Source organism: Miniopterus schreibersii (assembly GCF_964146895.1).
Source record: "Miniopterus schreibersii genome assembly, chromosome: 2".
In the NCBI taxonomy this organism is placed as follows: Eukaryota; Metazoa; Chordata; class Mammalia; order Chiroptera; family Miniopteridae; genus Miniopterus; species Miniopterus schreibersii.
In genome coordinates, this window is record NC_138102.1 from 70163089 (window position 1) to 70180566 (window position 17478).

The 17478-nt window shown below is 35.9% G+C and overlaps 1 protein-coding gene across 5 annotated transcripts in view; it reads right to left on the reverse strand.

Annotated features, from left to right (window-relative positions):
• Positions 1-17478, reverse strand: part of ELF1 (E74 like ETS transcription factor 1) — a 115647-nt gene that overhangs the window by 14408 nt on the left and 83761 nt on the right. For 3 of the 5 annotated variants that reach the window (XM_081127929.1, XM_081127931.1, XM_081127930.1), the window contains exons 3-5: positions 13584-13764; positions 3819-3926; positions 2583-2750 (exon numbers count right to left, since the gene is read on the reverse strand). In XM_081127929.1, the coding sequence (XP_080984055.1) occupies positions 2583-2750; positions 3819-3926; positions 13584-13764 (457 nt within the window). The remainder of the gene's footprint in view (positions 1-2582; positions 2751-3818; positions 3927-13583; positions 13765-17478) is intronic. The other 2 variants (XM_081127932.1, XM_081127933.1) reach the window with 1 other exon arrangement.

Here is a 17478-nt window from a genome sequence, read left to right on the forward strand (position 1 = left end):
CCACTGTAGTGTTGCCTGTGTCTATGAATTCGTTTGCTTGTGTTGTTTGGTTCATTTGTCGCTTTCTATTTTATACCCCACGTAAGAGTGAAAATCATATGGTTCTTGTCCTGTTCCATCTGATATTTCACTTAGCATGATACTCTCAAGATCCATCTGCGTTCTCACAAATGGCAATACGTCATCATTTTTTATGGCTAAGTAGTACTCCATGTATATATGTACCATTTCTCCTTTATTGAATCATCCATCAAAGGACACTTAGGTTTTTTCCATGTCTTGGCCATTGTGAATAGTGCTGTAATGAACACAGGGGTGCATATATCTTTATGGATAAATGTTTTCACATTTTTGGGTAGATATGCAGAAGAGGGAGGTCATATGGTAGGTCTACTCTTAATTTTTTGAGGAACTTCCATACTGTTTTCTATAGTGGCTGTGCCAGTTTACATTCCCCTCAGCAGTGAGTGAGGGCTCCTTTCTCTCCACATCATCCAACTTAGCTGTTCTCCTTCTGATGACAGCCATTCTAACAGGTGTGAGGTGATACCACGTTGCAGTTTTGATTTACATTTTCCTGATGGTTAGTGATGCCAAGCATCTTTTCATGTACCTGTATGTCTTCCTTAGAAAAATGTCTATTTATTCAGGCTCTCTACCCATTTTTTAAATCAGATTTTATTTTGCTGTTGAATAGCATGAGTTCCTTATATATTTTGGCTATTAGCCTCTTATCAGATATATGATTTGCAAATATTTTCTTCCATTCCATAGATTGCTTTTTCATGTTGTTGACTGTTTCTTTTGATGTGCAGAATATTTTTAGTTTAATGTAGTTCCATGTATTAATTTTTGCCTAATTGTTGCTTGAGCTTTTTGTCATATCCAAAAAATCATTGCCAAGTCAGGTTCTCTTATTCCATCTTACCTAGAAGAAGTTCTTTCCCAGTATTTTTTAATAGTCTTATTCTTTGACACTTTTTTTATTCTTTTGCTTTAATAACTGCAAACACATTCATTGAAAGTATCTATTTGATAATTCTATTATCTGAAGTTCTTACAGAACTAATCCTAGGGTTTTCTATGTCAGCTGCTTCTCACTCAAGAATTGTCTTCCTCACACATTTTTATACTGAAATGTGAATTCACCTTCAACAGGGTTTTTTATTTTTAAATTTTTTTCTTGTTGTTGTTAATCCCCACAGAGGATATCTTTTTTCCATTTTTTTTTTTTTTTTTTTTTAGAGAGAGTGGAAGGGAGGGGTAGAAGGGGAGAGGGAGAGAGAAACATTGATATGAGAGAGACACATCGATTGCTTGCCTTCTGAACACACCATGACTGGGCCAGGGAATGACACTGCAACCCAGGTACGTGCCCTTGACTGGGAACCGAACCCACAACTCTGCAGTGTGAGGGCTGATGATCTACCATTGAGCCACACTGACCAGGGCTCGACATGGTTTTATTTGAGGAAATCCCATGTAGCCTGGTTTAAATGCATGATTTGCCAGAACAATTTTACAAGAGCTTCTGCCTGGTGTCCCAAAGTTACTGCTAGCCTGGGGTCACTTTTATGTAAATTACTTGGCTGGGAACTCCTAAAGACAGTGACAGTTTAAAATCTAATTGCAAACCTAGGTTAAGGCAAGCCTAGGATTATGAATTTTCAAAGGAAGAATTTCTCCACTCAGAGCCACAGTTGAGAAATAAAGCTTCCTTGGTTATCTGTGCCAATGTACAAACTGTTATTCTCCTGAGGGATTAGCCTTTCAAGGACCTCAATTACATGCTGAGGTCTCTGTCCCAGGCCCCATCTAGCACTGGACCAGACTTAAGCATCTGCCTCTACACGGGAAATAAAACCCAATCCGCCTAAATATCAAGACTGACATGTCCTTCTCAGCCCTTCAGAGCTGCTGAAGTGTCAGCTCATTCGTACTGTTTTCATTTTCCTCTTCATTTTTGGCTCTTGGAATTTTTCCTTCTTTTACATGAAGTTAGATTACTTGGTGCCTAGTAGCGATGCCATTAACCAAGATATTAAAATAAAAATATTAAACATGCTGGAGTAGAATCAGAATGCAATAAAATGGAAAGAGAATTAGACTTTAAAATGTAGGAATGGTCCAAATTTGTGAAAAGTTAAAATTCCCTTTAAAACATTCTAACACTTTCCTCTTCAATTACTTACCTGTTTATGTCCAACTCGTATTTTTCCCACTGGAATCTTATATTGGAATCTATGCTGGTGGTTTTCAAACTATGTCCCGTTGGAGTAAGGTGACCTGCCCCTATCCCCAAGCTCTTTCTAAGTGTAGACAAAAGGGTTTAGATAAAAGATTGAGGCTTTGAAAAGGTGGACTATACCTTTTCTGTAAGATAGACCATATATTTTAGATGCATAAAATAATCTAATTTCTTACAAAAGAAATCTAATATGAAGAAATATCTCTTAATTTATGTTTTGTACCCTCAATTTCTTATGTAAGTTTTATTCGGTTAGAAGTATCCTTATATAAAAATTATATTTAGATTCCAGATCAAGACTTGATTGTTTCCTGTAAACAAATTAGCCACCTACCTTTCTTTCTCTTAGGTTGTTCTGGTGAGGAGGCTCCCGGTGAGTGTGCATATGTCTCTTGAACCTGCTGAGTTTCCATCACTTCAGGAATCCCATCTAATGTGACGGATACATGGGTGATTGGGGCAACAACAATGTCATCTTCAGATGAACTAAAAATATTATTATCTAATGGAAACAAAATCAACTAATGATCAACTTTGTATTATAAATCAAAATAATTTTATAAAATAATTTCCTGCTTCTATAAAGAATAAAATAGAAATAAAATCTTGAAATCTAGTCCCTGCTTTTTATTTCCTCTGTCCTAAACCAGATATCCTATGCCAGCCAGTCCAGGCCTGACTGCACCATGTCAACGTCTCCCTTACTTGACTTCCTATCACCAGTCTGTCTCCACTCTTCACAGTGCTGCTAAACTTATGCTCCGAAACCCAAGTCTGATCTAACCTTATGATTCTTCTCCATAAAAACTTTACACCTGAAAAACAAAAATAAAGTTGACATAGCATGCTACCCGAAGCTTTCCACAGTCTAGATCAAACCTACCTTTCCGATTTCATCTCCACTTCAGCTATACCAAAACATTTTTATCTACAACATTTGATTGTTTCTTAAAGGTCCGTGTCTTTGGCTCAATCCACTCCTACTTTGAATACTCTTTCCTGTCTCCTCTACCCATTAAAAGCTTATTTGTCCTTTATAGCCCAGGTAAAAACACTCCGTCCCTAAAGCCTGCCTCTGATGTTGTCAGCTAGAGTTCTTTCTCTTTTCAGAAAATATTGTTATCCCTCTCATGGCTTTTACTTTTGGTTTTTATAGTTATTTACATAAATAACTGTATTCAAAATTGAACTGTAAGGCTGAGGAAAGAGGCAATATGTGTTCATTTGTATAACACTATTGTCTAATGTAGTGGTGTGCACAGAGAATATTCAGTAAACATCTTAAATTGGTTTAGTATTAATTAATTTTGAATTTAACTACTTTCTTGTGAGAAAAGCCCCAAGGAAAACATGAATTTAAAACCTGATGTCTGCGGTCATTAGTCACCCCTGACCTCAAACCCCTCTGTTTCCCCCTCCCCTTGAAAGAAAGGAAGCCAAATTCAGTACGTTATCAAGAACTGTTCTTTAGGACCCTAGGCTGCCATCTTCTTGGCTTGTTTGCTTTCCAAATAAAGTCACTTTCCTTGCCCCCCACCCTTCCCCCACAATAAATAAAATAACCACTCACTTATTCGTTTTTCATCCAGCATAGGGCCAGGAGAATCCATATTGAGGAGTGCCTCAGCAGCCTCGATAGTTTCGATTGTTTCATCCCCATTATGACAGGAAGCTTCAACTATAATACATTTAGAGAAAAAACAGAATTAGTACAAGCTATCTGTTGCCCTAAAATGCATAGATTCTGATGTCTTGAGCCAAGATACATCCACTTAAATACTTGGCTTTATATACTTACTTTGTATCAACATATAAAATCTACACTATATATGATTATTAAATACTTGTCTATTTCTTTTAAAAATCTGTAAGATGTGAGTGAGGCTTTTATTTGAAAAGAAAACAAGCCCTAGCCAGGTGGTTCAGTTGATTGGGGTGTCATCCGGTACACCAAAATGGTTGCAGGTTTGATTTGAGGTCAGGGCACATATTTATGTTGTGGGTTTGATCCCTGGTCAGGGGTTGGGTCGGGGGAGGAATCAATCAAAGTTCCCTCTCACATTGATGTTCTCCCCCCCCATTCCTCTGTCTCTAAAATCAACAAAAACGTATCCTCAGGTGAGGATGAAAAAAAAAAAAAAAGATCTCTGGCTGCTGGTGTGGCTCATTTGGCTGAGCTTCACCCTGCTCACCAAAGGGTGGCTGGTTAGATTCCAGGTCAAGGCACATGCCTGGGCTTCAGGCTTAATCTCCAGCAGCAGGCATGCGGGAGGCAGCCTATTGATGTTTCTCTCTTACACTGATCTTCTCTCTCTCTCCCCCCCACTTCCTCTCTCTCTAAAAAAAATCAATAAAAACATATTTTAAAAAAACCCAAAAAACACAAAATACAAAAGAGAGCTCATATTCTGGAGAAACCACTAATCATTTCTCAAAAAAAAAAACAAACTTTTTTTTAAGAGAAGGTGGAAGGAGAGGGGGAGGGAGGTGGAGAGAGGGGGGAGGGGGGAGAGAGGGAACGATCGATCTGTGACATATCATCGATTGGTTGCCTTCTGCACATGCCCCAACAGGGCCAGGGATTGAACGTGCAACCCAGGTATATGCCCTTGACTGGGAATGGAACCCTCGACCCTTTGGCTGATGCTCTAACCACTGAAGCAACAACAGCCAGGGCCTTTTTTTAAATTATTTTTTTGTTAATTCTGATCTGAGGATATTCTTTCCACTGATTTTTAGAGAGAATGGGAGGGAGGGAGGGAGGGAGGGAGGGAGGGAGGGAGGGAGGGAGGGAGGGAGGGAGGGAGGGAGGGAGGGAGGGAGGGAGGGAAGGGGAGACAGGGAGAGAAGAAGAGAGTGAGAGAAAACATCGATGTGAGAAACACTAACTGGTTGCCTCCTGTACACACCCCTACTGGGGATCAAAACCGTAGCTCTTTGGTGCATGGATGACTCTCTTAACCACTGAGCCAAACTGGCTAGGGCGTCAACTGGCAATAATATTGAATACCTATCATTCTTAAACAACTGTGGTGGGAAATGGGAAGATACAATAGTTTATAAGAAACAACCTTTTCCTTATCTATTGCTAACTGATACTCAGATACCGTCTAAGGAAATAACAGTGATTAATTTTATGTTATAGAACAGACTCACGTACAGGCGCCCTGTATGGCTGTAAGTTAAGAAGGCTTCCTAAAGAGACGGGCTTAGGCTAATCCAGTTTACCATAGCTAGGATATAAACACTTTGAGAGGAAAAGAGAGAAATTAAAACAAGAATAATAGTAGAAGAAAGGGCATGAGAATAAGTATTATTCATTTAAAGAAAATGAGCCCTGGCCAGGTGGCTCAGTTGGCTGGAGCACAGTCCCATACACCAGGAGGTTGCAGGTTTGATTCTGGTCAGGGCACGTATGTAGGTTGTGGGTTCAATCCCTGGTCAGGGTGCCTATGAGAGACAACCAATCAATGTTTCTCTCTCTCTCTCTCTCCCCTCCCTCCCTCTTTAAGAATCAATGATCATATCCTTGGGTGAGGATAAAAAAAAATAAAATAAAATGAGATAACTAGTCTATACCATTATAAAACAAAATATATAATTGCTAAAGATTATATCACAACAGCAGATTAGTTAACTTGCTTTTCTACATCAATTAATTTGGCTGACTGCCTTCCCAAGGGATGAATCCCATGACAGAAGGGATTACCTGCTGGAGGATCAGAGAGTCAGGATAAATCTCATACAGAGCTGTTCAGTTCCTCTCAGTTAGGAAGAAACTCCTAACCAAGAATGTTTTCTCCAGTAAAAAAAAAAAAAAAGGCTAATGCTGGGAGTGAGTCCCTACAACCTGACAAGCCAGAAGAGAAGCTCCTTCTTCAAGATATGAAAAATGTATCTGCAGAATTCTAAACTTTGGGGCTTCATTCCCTCAGCTTTTATCTTTGAACCCAAATATCTATAGGTCACATAGAGGTCAAAGAACAAGACGACAGCCAATACAAAAAGAGGCAAGGGTTTTAATCTAGCCTGGATTTTTTAAACAGCAATTTAACCCTTCATGGAGTCTTCCTCTTTCAAAAGCTTTCAAATTTTCCTCTTAAGGCAAGTAGTCACATTTCTGAGTTACTACAAAAAGCACCCTAGAGAACTTGAATAGATTTTTTTTTTTTTTTTTAATATATCTTTATTGATTTCAGAGAGAGGAAAGGAGAGGGAGAGAGAGAGACAGAAACATCAATGATGAGAGAGTCATTGATGGAGCCTGCAACCCGGGCATGTGCCCTGACCGGGAATCGAACCCCGATCGCCTGGATCCCAGGTCGACGCTCAACCACTGAGCCACGCCCGGCCGGACTTGAATAGTTTTCTGACTAGATTTTATTCCTAAAAGTTTATGTCCTTTTCATTTTCATGTAAAGATGCACAAAAGTTCATTAGGAGACTACTGATGGACAGAGACTATTCATAGTCCTAATTATAATGAAAAATAAATCAATTAAATTTTAATTATATATTCTATTAAAACAAATTCTTAAAAGTCCATTTTCTCGATAATAGTTAAAATTGGAAAAGATAAATACCTCAAAAATCATAGCCAAAAGATTAAAGCAGGGCACTGTAACACTTCCTAGTAAAAACCTAAGCCTTTTATTTAAATCTTGTAAATTTAAGGCAGATTTAAAAAGCATATTAAAGGCTTTGAAATTTTACGAACTGAGAAAAAAATCCTACTAAAATTAAATTTTTAAAAAATCAGGCAAATAAAGGATAGATAACTCAACAATTTTATTATCTTCTAAACATTTACATAACTCTAGATATTCATTTACATAAATAAGTTTTATAAAGTATTTAAAACTCTGCTGGGTAGATAAAAATGATAAAATTAGTATGTGTAACAAGTTAGTTGCCTATTGATTAAGAACAAACAACAAGAAAATTTCAAATCACTTAACTGTCAAACTTTTTAGAATGAAAAATTTCAAACATATACAAAAGAAGAGATCATATAATAAACTGCACATATCAAGGGCCCAGCTTTAATAATGTCTCAGGGTTTTTTTAAAGTTGGTTTGTTTAAATCAGGATCCAAAGGAAGTTTGTGCATTAACATTTGCTAACATGTACTGCCTCCTTTTTTCTTTTTCTTTTTGCTACTTCTCAGAGAAGAAACAGGATCATGTGTCCATAATTCCCCACATCTGCTGATTACATCTGTGCTGCCTGCCACCTGCCACACCACACCCCAACCCCCTGATGTATTTCCTGTAAATTAGTAGCTATATCTAAAGCTTGATTAGATTCACATTCCATTTTTTTGGCAAGAATACTTCAAAGGCCATGTTGTGTTATCCTATGTGCCTCCTGTATTCTTTCAGTACTTCTAAGATTGGGAATCAGATTAAAGAGCTGTCAGTCTGATCTATCCATTATACAATTCTCCACTAGCCTTTCACCTAATGGCTTTAGCAGTTATTAATGACAGTTGCCTAGACCCATGGTTTCATTAGGGATTCTAATCCTATCATTCTTCCAGAATTTATTAACTAGACTTCTCTATAAAGAACTTGTCTTCATCAACTGGCTACTCCGAGCCATGATTCATATAATAAAGGCAAGTTAAATGCTTAATTTAGAATAATAAATGGGCTCCTAGCATCTTCAAAAAGTTACCACTGAGTTACTTTTTTAGTATCACTGTGAATACCTAGATTTTAACATATTTGATATTCTTTAATCCTTTGCGGTTGTAATTCTTAATGATCCTCTAAATGTCCCCATCTTTGACCAATGGGAACTAAAGCTGGTTCCTGGGTCTTTTATACATGACCTGAGTAATTTTTAATAGCTTCTGTGCTTTCTGAGATGTTAAGATATTACAGGCTATTCTTGTACATTTCCTGCCCCAAACTCAGAATCAGTAGTTTCTCCCAGGTACTCTGGTATCTTTAGTGGAAAATGCATTTAAAGACCATAATTTGTATACTAGGAGTGTTCATTACTGTTGGATGGTTCATTACTTCTAAGCCTTTTCAGGGGCCAAAATTAAAGAATGGGTTGATTTCCTAAAAATAATTTTGGAGAATTTTAAGCATAGTCAAACGTAAACAGAATAATATAATGAACTCCTATATGTATCCATCACCCAGCTTCAACAATTATTAACTCATGGCCAACCTTGTCTTGTCTATATCTCTATGTACTCCCGCATGTTCATATTATTTTGATATGAATTCTAAACATCCTAATATTTCAGTAGTAAATATTTCACAATGTGTCTCTGAAAGACAATGGATATACTTTGGAAACAAATATAATACCATTATCACACATTTTTAAAAAATCAATATTCCCTTAATGTCAATTAGCATTCATATATCCAATTAGTTGGGTGGGGAAGTTGACAGATTTTTGTTTGAATCAGGATCCAAATAAGGTCTTCACATTGCAATTGATTAATAGGTTCTCAAGTTTCTTTTCATTTCTATATCACTCTCTACCTCTTTTTTTTTACATTTAAGAAATTAAGCAGCTTGTGCTGTAGAATTTCCCACAGTCTGGATTTTGCTAATTGTACTTCCATTGTGTAGTTTAACATGTTTTACTATATTTCCTCTAAACTGGCAGTCAGTTCTAGAGGCTCCATCAAATTCTGGTTAAATTTTGGTGGGGAAGGCTGTTTTTCATCTGTGACAATGTGTTCTTCCATTAAAAGGCTCAAATGCTGGGTGTGCTCTTTTTGTGATATTATCAGCTGTTGATGTTCAATATCTTCACCTATCAATTCATTGGAGATTACAAAATGAAAACATTTTATTATCATTCCTTTTTTATTTATTAGCTGGAATACTACTATAAAGAGAAACTTCTCATCTAATAATCCAGTTACTCAATGATATAGTTCATATAAGGAAGAAAAAATAAATGTTTGATTCTTAAACTTAATTTATCAATTTTCAAAATAGTTAACAGCATCACCTATTGGTGACCATTTTGGGGGATAAGTACCATTATGAGATCATGGATTTGCACATATTAGATATGCTTCAATCCATTGTAGTTACTGTCCTCATTGATGTTCAAGTTTGTCCCATGTTTGGCTAGAAAGTTTTTTTAAGAAAATACATCACAAGTTCACATTAGTATTTTCAACTCAAATTTAGCATTATAGAATTCATTTTTAGAATTGCATGATTTATTTACATATAATTTATTTACAGAATTATTTAATATTCAACTTTTGCAATTTAACATTTGTATAACAAGTTAACATTTTAATCTATAAATCTTGGCTTCATGTGACATTAACTTCATTACTTATTTAATGTTACCCCAATATCCCTCTCACACACACACAGTTATAAAATTACAATAAACTCAATGGTTGAGTGTCCACCCAACAACCAGGAGGTCACAGCTTGATTCCCGGTCAGGGCACATGCCTGGTTTGCAGGCTCAAACCCCAGTTAGAGGACATGCAGGGGGAAGCCAATCAATGATTGTCTCTCATCATTGATGTTTCTCTCTCTCTCCCTCTCCCTTCCTCTCTCTGAAATCAATTAAAAATTTTATTTAAAATAAAAAGTAATAATAACCATATTATTACTAACAATTACTGAAAACAATTTAACTATCACATTTTAAAAAAATATTTTAATTGACTTTTAGAGACAGAGGAAGGGACAGGGAGAGAGAGAAACATCGATGTGCAAGTGAAACATTGATAGGCTGCCTTCTGCACACCCCCTACTGGGGATGGAGCCCGAAACTCAGGCATGTGCCCTGACAGGGAATGGAAATCAGCAACCTTTTTGGTGCAGGAGATGACGCCAAACCAGCCAGGGCTCCTTTGCAGTTTTGTTTTTGCTTTCTAGGCTATATCCCACCGGGAAATGTAAACCCTTAAACACCACTTTAAGTGGTTCTTCTCTGTATGATTATATCAGCAACTTAATAACATTAAGTAGGTCCATTTGTTTCAGTGTGCTTCAATTTTAGAGATTGCTAATTTTCTTGATTTTTGGATTTACTTTTGTTTTATAATTGTTAAACATTTACATGGTTCCAAAGTAAAAACTACAAAACAAAGTACATTTAGAGAATTCTAGCTTTCATACCGGTCCCCTTCTTCTCCCTGTAAGGAACAATTTTATTACTTTTTGGTTTATCTTTCTAGTTCTTAAATATAAGTGAATATACACACTTATATTCTTCTACCTATCTTAAATAAAAGGTAGCATACTATCCTGACCCCTGCTGTCCTGACCCCTACTTTTTAAAGTTCATATACAGTAGAAATCATTCCACGGTTTTATATAGAAATCACGCTACCAGCTGAAAATTTAAAAATGTGAGGGAAGCTAAACAGGTTTAATAATCAATGGTCTAATTTGTAAAACTGTGTTTATTTCATTCAGCTTCAGCACTTAGGTTGGGAAATGCAAAATAAATTGGCGGGTCTCACATGAAACAGGAAAGAAAATAAACCAAAAAAAAGTACATATAGTTTTTAAAAATATAAAGATTTACTAATAAAGTCATTCAGTTTGTGGAAATATAATTTCTACCATGCCCTTTAATAATTTCACTTTTAGATCTTCAAAGACTGGTAATGGAAAAAGAATCACCACATAGATAAGAGCTCATAGTCAAATTATTTACAAAAATTTTTAATTGCACAATCTTTTTTCAAATAAAACCTTAAATAGAACTCCAACATATGAACAGATAAAAGTGGTATTTTATCGTTACACATTTATTTTATAGGTTCAAATTTATTTCAAACTTGATATGAAATAAATCAATGAGAAAAAAGTTTTGATAAACATGAGAATTTGAAATCAAGTGTTACACATAACAGCTGCAGTCATTAACAAAAGCCTCAAATCCATAAAAATTGTTCAATATTTTTATTATTAAAAATTTAAAACAAAATCAAAATTATGGAAAATAGTATAATGAATTCTCACATATCCATTTCAGCACCGACCATTATCAACACATTTTCAATCTCTTTCACCTATTTGTCACTCACAGACATCAAGGTTTACTTTGAAGGAATCCGAGACACCATATTTTATCTCTAAATATTTTAGTATAGGTATCTAAAAGATAAGGAACTAACACAATGCTATTATATTTTCAAATATTAACAATAAATATTAACAATAATATTCCTTAATAGCATCTGCAGAGCTACCTATGACTGATATGTACAGTTTATAAAGTGCTCTATTCCCATTTCTCTCTTTCCCCCTGTAATGGCTCCAAAGTGCAGTACTCTTCCCTCTCCCACTCCAGACTACAAGTTCTTTGCCTTCTCAAGACATTGCTCAAACAAGGATGGAAAAGTTAAACAAAGCTGGGAGATAAGGTAAGGGAGAAGAAATATGCGAAAAATGAATCTGGTTTTCAAGATGTGTTTGATTTCTGGACCCATTCCATTCCAGTTCTATTTTCCAGGAAGGAAGGAACCTGTCTGTATCTAGTCATCAGCTATCTTTAAGTCTAAGCCTAAGAAAATGAAGCACTGAAAGGAAGAAGCAATTCCTTCTCTTAAAGATCTAAGATCTGTTTTCCTAGGCTCTATTTCTTCTTTGAGGACTAATAGCTTCCCTGACGACTAAAACCGGGAAGACTATACTACTCTTCCCGGAGAGTAGTATAGCCTTCCCTAAGGCATCAAGAATTCAAAATACACTGCAAAAATGTTACTAGCTACACAACAGATATATGCATAGCAGTGGTCATTCTGTTATACAAAACTAATGGATCACAGCCAGCAATGAAAAGAAACCTCTAACCTGATGAATTCCCTTATCCATATGGGAGAAACAAATTTAGATTTATCAAAACAACTTTCACTGCATTTCCCCAAACAAAAAACAAATTTAGATTTATCAAAACAACTTTCACTGCATTTCCCCAAACAAAAAATATGAATATATATGAACATACTTTATTAAAAAACAGACAAAACTAAGTGTTGTTCATCAATGTTATCAATGGGGGCTCAGTCACTTGGTGTGTGATTTTAGGCAAATCATGTAATTTAATCTCTCTACTTTCAGTTTTCTTTCTGTTGTGAGAATTGAAATAATGTATTTTTAAAAAATGTTTTTATTGATTTTTAGAGAGAGAGGAAGGGAGAGGGATACAGAGATAGAAACATGGATGACAGAGAAACATCATCAATCAGCTGCCTCCTGCAATCTACCTACTGGGGGTCAAGCCTGCAACCCAGGCATGGGCCCTCACAGGGAATCAAACCAGTGACTTCTTGGTTCTGGGGGCGACCTCAACCGCTGAGCCACACCAGCCAGGTGAGACAATGTAGTAATCAATTACGTTAATATGATGCACTGGGGAGACAATGCCATTTTGATGATATTCTTGTTTAAAATGGATTTACCTCATCCCAATCATGAGAAAACATCACACAAAACTGAGAGATATTCTACAGTGTCTAACCAGTATTCCTCAAAAGTGTCAAGGTTATGAAAGACAAGGAAAGACAGGAATTGTTACAGACTGGAAGAGACTATGAAGAAATAACAACTAAATTCAGTGTGAGTCTCCAGATAGGATCCTGGAACAGAAAAAGGACATTAGTATGAAATGAGTGAAATACAAATAAGGTCTAGATTTAGGTAATAATATTGTGCTAATGTTAATTTTCTATTGTTTTTCATTTAAGAATAAATAACTTTTGCGTCCAAATAATTGATTTTCTCAAATACTTCTAATATCTCTGCATGTAAATGTATAATACTACCAGTTTCTAAAACCAAAGAAAATAGCACTACCACTATACCTCACACTTAACAGTGAACTCTTCAAGTGTGAAATATCCTCCTAGTTCTGACTGAACCAGAAGAGGTTCTTCTTTAAACCTCAGCACCTTATGCTGCATCTGGATCATGGCCTCCTATTTAGCTTTATGCAATGGCAGTTAAAAAAAAACACCTTTCCTACCTTTTTCCCTACTAACAACTCAGAGTTATCAGGAATACAGAGCTAGGTATGTAAAAAGTGCTCAGAGCGGACTTGATGAATTAAGCTGGTTTGGTTCCTCTTGCATGCCTCCTTATTTTGTCACATTCTTCTCAATATATTTAGGAAAAAAGAAAGGGGAGGGGAGGAAGCACTATGAAACACAGGCAGATGAGAAAGAAAACGTTAATTTCCTTTTCCCTGCAGGGCTCTAGCCTCTGCAGGTAATAGTTATTCAAAACCAAGTTAGGGACTTTGGATGCCCCCATAATCATTGGGGTTAGGACATCGCCTAAAACTAGGCTGAAGTTAAGGTGCTGCTGTAGGCACGCACACCTACCTGTAAGGGTGATGTTGTCATCGTCATCATCTATGATTTCTTCTTCAGCGACATCCAGGGAGCTCTCAGTAATCATGTCATTGGGCTCTTCCACACAGGCTAAACCTGCGTAACTATTGAGAATATCAGCATCAGGAACATGCTCCACAATTACAGCAGGAAAAATAGCTGGATCACCAAGCTGGGAGAGGTGAGGGGAAAAAAGGATTAACAAAATTTTGCTTTTGTTAAATATAACAAAAAATTATTCTACATTGAACATCAATTTAGTTTTCATATCATCGGCTATTTGTACCTTGACAATTCTTCTAGGCTGCTATGAATATATACCTCTTAAGACCACATAAACTTTCATTATTAATCTTGAGTTTTAACAACCAAGTTTTCATAGGGAAAGTATACTTTTAAATCACATTGAATTTACTAATATCATTAATGCATGAGAAGTTGCATACAAATGTACAATTAAATAAAATCTCAACAAAAGTTTCTTTGACAGAAAAATATCTGGGAGTTTAAATAAATATTACACTGCCACTTGGCACACAGGCTGTGTTTAACAACAGCTTTTGACTCAAATGGGAAAATTAACTTTCATTTTCTTTCTAGTTATAAGATCTCGAAATATTAGAACTGAAAGGACTCTTAAAGTGTAATCTAGTTCAAGTCACCTCATTTTACAGACAACAAAGCTGATCCAGAGAGGATTTTGAAAAATCTGCTCAAAAATCAGTTAATTATTTATGCAAGAAATTTAATGTTAAAGTGAAAACTACATAAAAAGTTTTTTGAATGTATTGATATAATGTATACATAAATCATAATGTAATGATGAGGGCTGTTTATTCATTTGCCAAGTTTCATATTAACATTTCTCTGCAAATCATCATCCCCCCCAAAGCACTGATATTCAATAAACAGCTTATTGATGCCAAAAAAAGAAAAATCAGTTAATTAGTGACAAACCTCATTATGTTACTATCTCCTTTTTAAAAAAAATTTCAGGCTTGCCCAGCTGGCGTGGCTCAGTGGTTGAGCGTCAATTCATGAACCTGGAGGTCACAGTTTGATTCCCTGTTAGGGCACAAGCCCGGGTTCAGGGCTCGGTCCCCAGTGGGGAGCATGCAGGAGACAGCCGATCAATATCTCTCATTATTGATGTTTCTCTCTCTCCCTCTCCCTTCCTCTCTCTGAAATCAATATCATATTTTAAAAAATTTTTTTCAGGCTTAAAAAGGTTGTAAAAAGTAGAACAAAGGATTTCCCTACACACTTCATCCATATTCCCCAGATTTTAAAATTTAATCATGTCTATCATTCTCTTATATTATTTCTACACTTATATTTCTTATGATTTGTTTGAAAGTGATAGACATATTGGTCCTTTAAATACTTCAGTGTATGTTTTCTAAAAACATGAGTATTATCTTATATAAAGATAGTACAGTGATCAAAACCAGGAAAGTAACAGTGATATATTACTATTACTTAATCTCCAGACTTTATGCAAATTTCTTCAATTGTCTCATTAATATCCTTTTAAAAAAATGAAAAAAAATTTTTTTGGATCAGGATCCAAGCTAGGATCATAGGTTTCATCATGATCATTATGACAACTCTCCTAATCTGGAAAAATGTATTTGCCTTTAATCTAGAGCAGGTCTTCAGTTTTTCTTTCTTTCATGCTCTTGAGACTTTTGAAGAATACAGGTTACTTGTTTTGTAAAATGTCCCCCAATTTGGGTTTGTGAGATATTAACTCATGATTACATTCATTTTGCATTTTTGGCAAGAATACCCAAGAAGTAATGTAGTGTCCTTTCAAAGACATCATACCAGGAGGTCCGAAACAGCTATTTGTCCCACTACTAGTGACATTAACTTTGATCACTTAGTTAAGGTGATGTCTACCAGGTTTATCCACTATGAAATTACTATTTTCCCCTTGTAATTAAGTATCTTATGGGAAGATAACTCAAGACTTTGTAACTACCCTGAATCTTAAACATATCCCCATAAAGTATTATCTTAAATGTAAGAAAAAGTTACTGTCCATAGATAATAATTTCAGGAACTCTGTTATTTTCCTTAAGTCTGCTATATTAAAAATGTTACTTATGGTTTCCTTATAACTAAGCAGGCTCAATTTAAAAAAATTAATATGTTTGTAGCACTGCACACTGAGGTTAACTATTACATCTATTGTAAGAATTTAATAGCCTAAATTAAATATATGATTATCGTAGGTGCTAAACAGATACTATCAGTGCTTTCTTGAATGCTATGCTCCGAAATTTATAGGTAATAACCCTAAAACATATTTGGATTGTTTTATTTCAAAATGTTTCTTCCTATTTCAGAAAAGAGGAAGTTAGAAGTAAACTGTCTCTCAAAGTCATAAGTTTTAAACAGAAAGTAACTCAAACATTACACTGTAAAACACGCACACGCACGCACGCACACACACGGTAAAGTATCATATAAAGTGGCCAAAGCATAGTTGATCCTGGCCTTCCCTTTCTCTTTGAGTTGAATACTGCACATGGAATCCAACCTAGCATGAACAACATGCGCTTGCTAACACACTTCTCTACTAAGAGTTCAAGTTAAGCTCTAACAAGGCTGAACCTAGAATTGAGTTAATTTTTACACTACTTCTTTTTATACTGCAAAACCTTATATACTAGGTAAGAACAGGGCTTACCATCTCTACTCATTGGCAGATAAGAAGTCAGATTAAAAATTTACCCAGGGCCACCCACTAAGTCAGACACACGCTGATGCAATCCACAGGAGCAGTCCTCACCCAAATGAAACCAAAGTATTCCTCCTTATCCAAATCTATTTGAGCCCCTGATATCTGGGTAATGCGTGTTAAGAGTGTGGCTATTAAGAGGGATAGCTCCAACATTTTAACCGAATCTATGTAGTTTCAAATAACTACAGATACTTGTTACTACTTTCTTCCTTGTTCTACTCTACTAATCTGTAAGTGAACTGGAAGAATGGATTATCCTCCAGAATTTATAGGTCCCAGGAACACCTCGTCACATACCAATGCTGCTTCTAATCTACTAATCTACTATTAGTCCCTCCCCGGGGGCAGCCACTGCTACCAGTTTTTTGTTCCCTAACAGAGACAATCTATGTCTAATCAACCAAAATATTCTAATTTGCTTTAAACAATCATTTTTCTTTCAGTTCAAAGACTTCAATAATTTTAAACTACTTAAAGAAAAATGTCAAACACAGAAAAGTAGACAGAAAAAAATTAGTTTCCTTTGAAGCAAAAGCTTAATTAAGAATGATCCCGGCTGGTATGGTTCAGTTGGTTACTGGCTCAGTTCCTGGAGGGGGGCGTGCAGGAGGCAGTCGATCAATGACTCTCTCATCATTGATGTTTCTCTCTCTCTCCCTCTTCTCCCTTCCTCTCTCTGAAATCAATAAAGACATATTTAAATTTTAAAAATTAAGAGATTAACCCTCCTACCCCCTTTAAAAAAAAAGAAAAGGGTCACATGGTTCTGTGATTTAGAAGACAGCAACATGTGAAAAACAAAGACTGTGAACCAGGAGACCTAGGGCCTTTTCTAATCCTACTGTCATGGCCTTATTTTCCTCACTTTAATTGAAAGAAGCACCAGCTGATCCTGGAAAGGCACTTCCAGGTTTTCTTTTGTTAAGATGTATTTTAAAGGTATGGATCCTAAGTTTATGTCTAAGTTTATAACATTCAATAGAAGAGATTATTCATTCTCTGGACAAAATGGAGCGGTGGCAGAAGTAGAATACACCCTGGACACATACCTGCCTTTGCTATTGCTATTAGTTAACATTTATTAGCACTTAATATATGGCAGGAATTCTGCTCATTGCTTTACATAGATTAGCACCT